General features: G+C 25.7%; 1 protein-coding gene across 1 annotated transcript in view; it reads left to right on the forward strand.

Annotated features, from left to right (window-relative positions):
* LOC108754006 (hydrocephalus-inducing protein homolog) overlaps window positions 1–1,873 on the forward strand; it is a 33,981-nt gene that overhangs the window by 1,324 nt on the left and 30,784 nt on the right. The window contains exons 3-4 of the mRNA XM_018496009.1: window positions 178–310; window positions 502–722. Coding sequence (XP_018351511.1) covers window positions 178–310; window positions 502–722 — 354 coding nt within the window. The remainder of the gene's footprint in view (window positions 1–177; window positions 311–501; window positions 723–1,873) is intronic.

Raw genomic sequence — 1,873 nt, forward strand, 5'->3', positions numbered from 1 at the left:
ACACACATCCCTATATTTTTATCTATAAAAAATATGCGTAGAGATTATTACACCTAAAATGTTTTAGCTTCAATGTAATGGTTCGAAATTGGACATAGAGTTAGAGGATAAACAGTTATCTTTTGGTCACATATTCTTGCATAGAAAAAACTGTCTTACTTCCCATATTCAAAATAGATCTCCAATTAAAATATTCTGGCAATTGGAGCCTAATGAACCATTAGATCCTCAAATCTCAATTACACCGACTAAAGGAATTATCAAGACTTACAGTGATAAAACAATCGAATTTTGTTATCACGCCAACAAAGTAAAAGATTAAAAAAAATTTACACTAAATATAATACTAAAATCTATTACTAAAAATATTAATATTTCAATTTTATTTGCTTAAATTTAAAAATTTAATAATTCTTTAATTTTTTTAATATAAATTTCTTGAAAATCTGATATTTTAATTCGCTATTTCTAAAAATAGCTTAAATTAGATTTTTGGTTTAGATCGGAATGATCGAAGAAAGCTTGACTTTTAAAGTTTTCTTTTACGAAGGCGACACGGAACCTATCTTTATAGAAACTATTACTTTATTCGGCGAAACATATGATGTTGCTGTTGACATTAATTATGCAAATCCAATTGATTTAAAATGCGTGAAGGTTGGTTTTCCTACGAGCGCAAATTTTACACTAAGTAATCGAGGAAATCACGAAGTTAAATATGCGTAAGTTGAAAAGTGTATCTAGCAAATTCTTATATTCATTGTATCGAGATACTATGAAATCACTGAAATTGTACAACATTATCGTTTTTATACATTACAAAATGTTCTTTTATTATTTCTTTTAATGTTATATCTATAGTATATTAATTATTAATTATATATGCTATATACCAATTAAGTTAATAATTATAATTAGCATACTTTTGGAAAAACAAAACAAACTAGCCAAAATCGCGCCAAATTTGTCACTAAAATTGAACGAGGACGTAGAAATTAATCCTGCTTCTGGTTTCATTCAACCAAAAAAAGAAGCTATTATACAAGTATGTTGTTTGACGCACTTCTTTTTGGTGATTTCTTGCATTACATCACTAAAAATTAAAATAAGCTAATTATTTTTATTTTTATAATATATTGACTTAATGTTTTACAATAGAAAAAGCAAATTTAATGTATTTTTATATATTAAAAAATGTAAATATGTTAAATCAAAATAGCTATAAGTTTTAATTAATGAAATTCTATTCAATGACAGGTAACTTTCGTACCAAAAAGTGAAATTACTCTAAAAGAGTGCCCAATACTCCGATGCCATCTTCTTGAAATAAATAAACAAGCTACTGTAATTGCGGAATTTCCTCTCACAGTTTCCCTAATTGCGTATTACACGAAGTAAACTGTTACTTAAAGCTGAAAATTTCTTTAAATTATGTCAAAATTTTGAAACAAAGTTTTCCTTTTATAACTTTTAAAAAATCAGATTATCTACAATTTAGTAATAAAATACTTTTTTTTGCTTCTTAATAAATATTAATAACATAGTCACAATTATTAAGTTATATTGTACTATCTTTTTTAAATACAGGTTTCGTATTTATCCTTATGAAATAAATTTTTCCTCGCTCGGTATATGCACGAAAAAAACGCTATATCTTAATGTGGAAAATGTTGGTGAATTCCCTCTTCATTATTCTATTGTAACGTCTATTAAATATCCATCTATTGCCTATATGACAGAAATTAAGACAGAAAACGTAATTAAAAATAATCATGACAAATCGACAGATACGTCAACGAGAAAAGATAAATCGCAAATCAAAAAATCAGATGACAAGTAAATATTTAAAAAATCCTATTTTTGATTAATAATT

The sequence above is a fragment of the Trachymyrmex septentrionalis genome, unplaced genomic scaffold (genome assembly GCF_001594115.1).
Source record: "Trachymyrmex septentrionalis isolate Tsep2-gDNA-1 unplaced genomic scaffold, Tsep1.0 scaffold115, whole genome shotgun sequence".
Lineage (NCBI taxonomy): Eukaryota > Metazoa > Arthropoda > Insecta > Hymenoptera > Formicidae > Trachymyrmex > Trachymyrmex septentrionalis.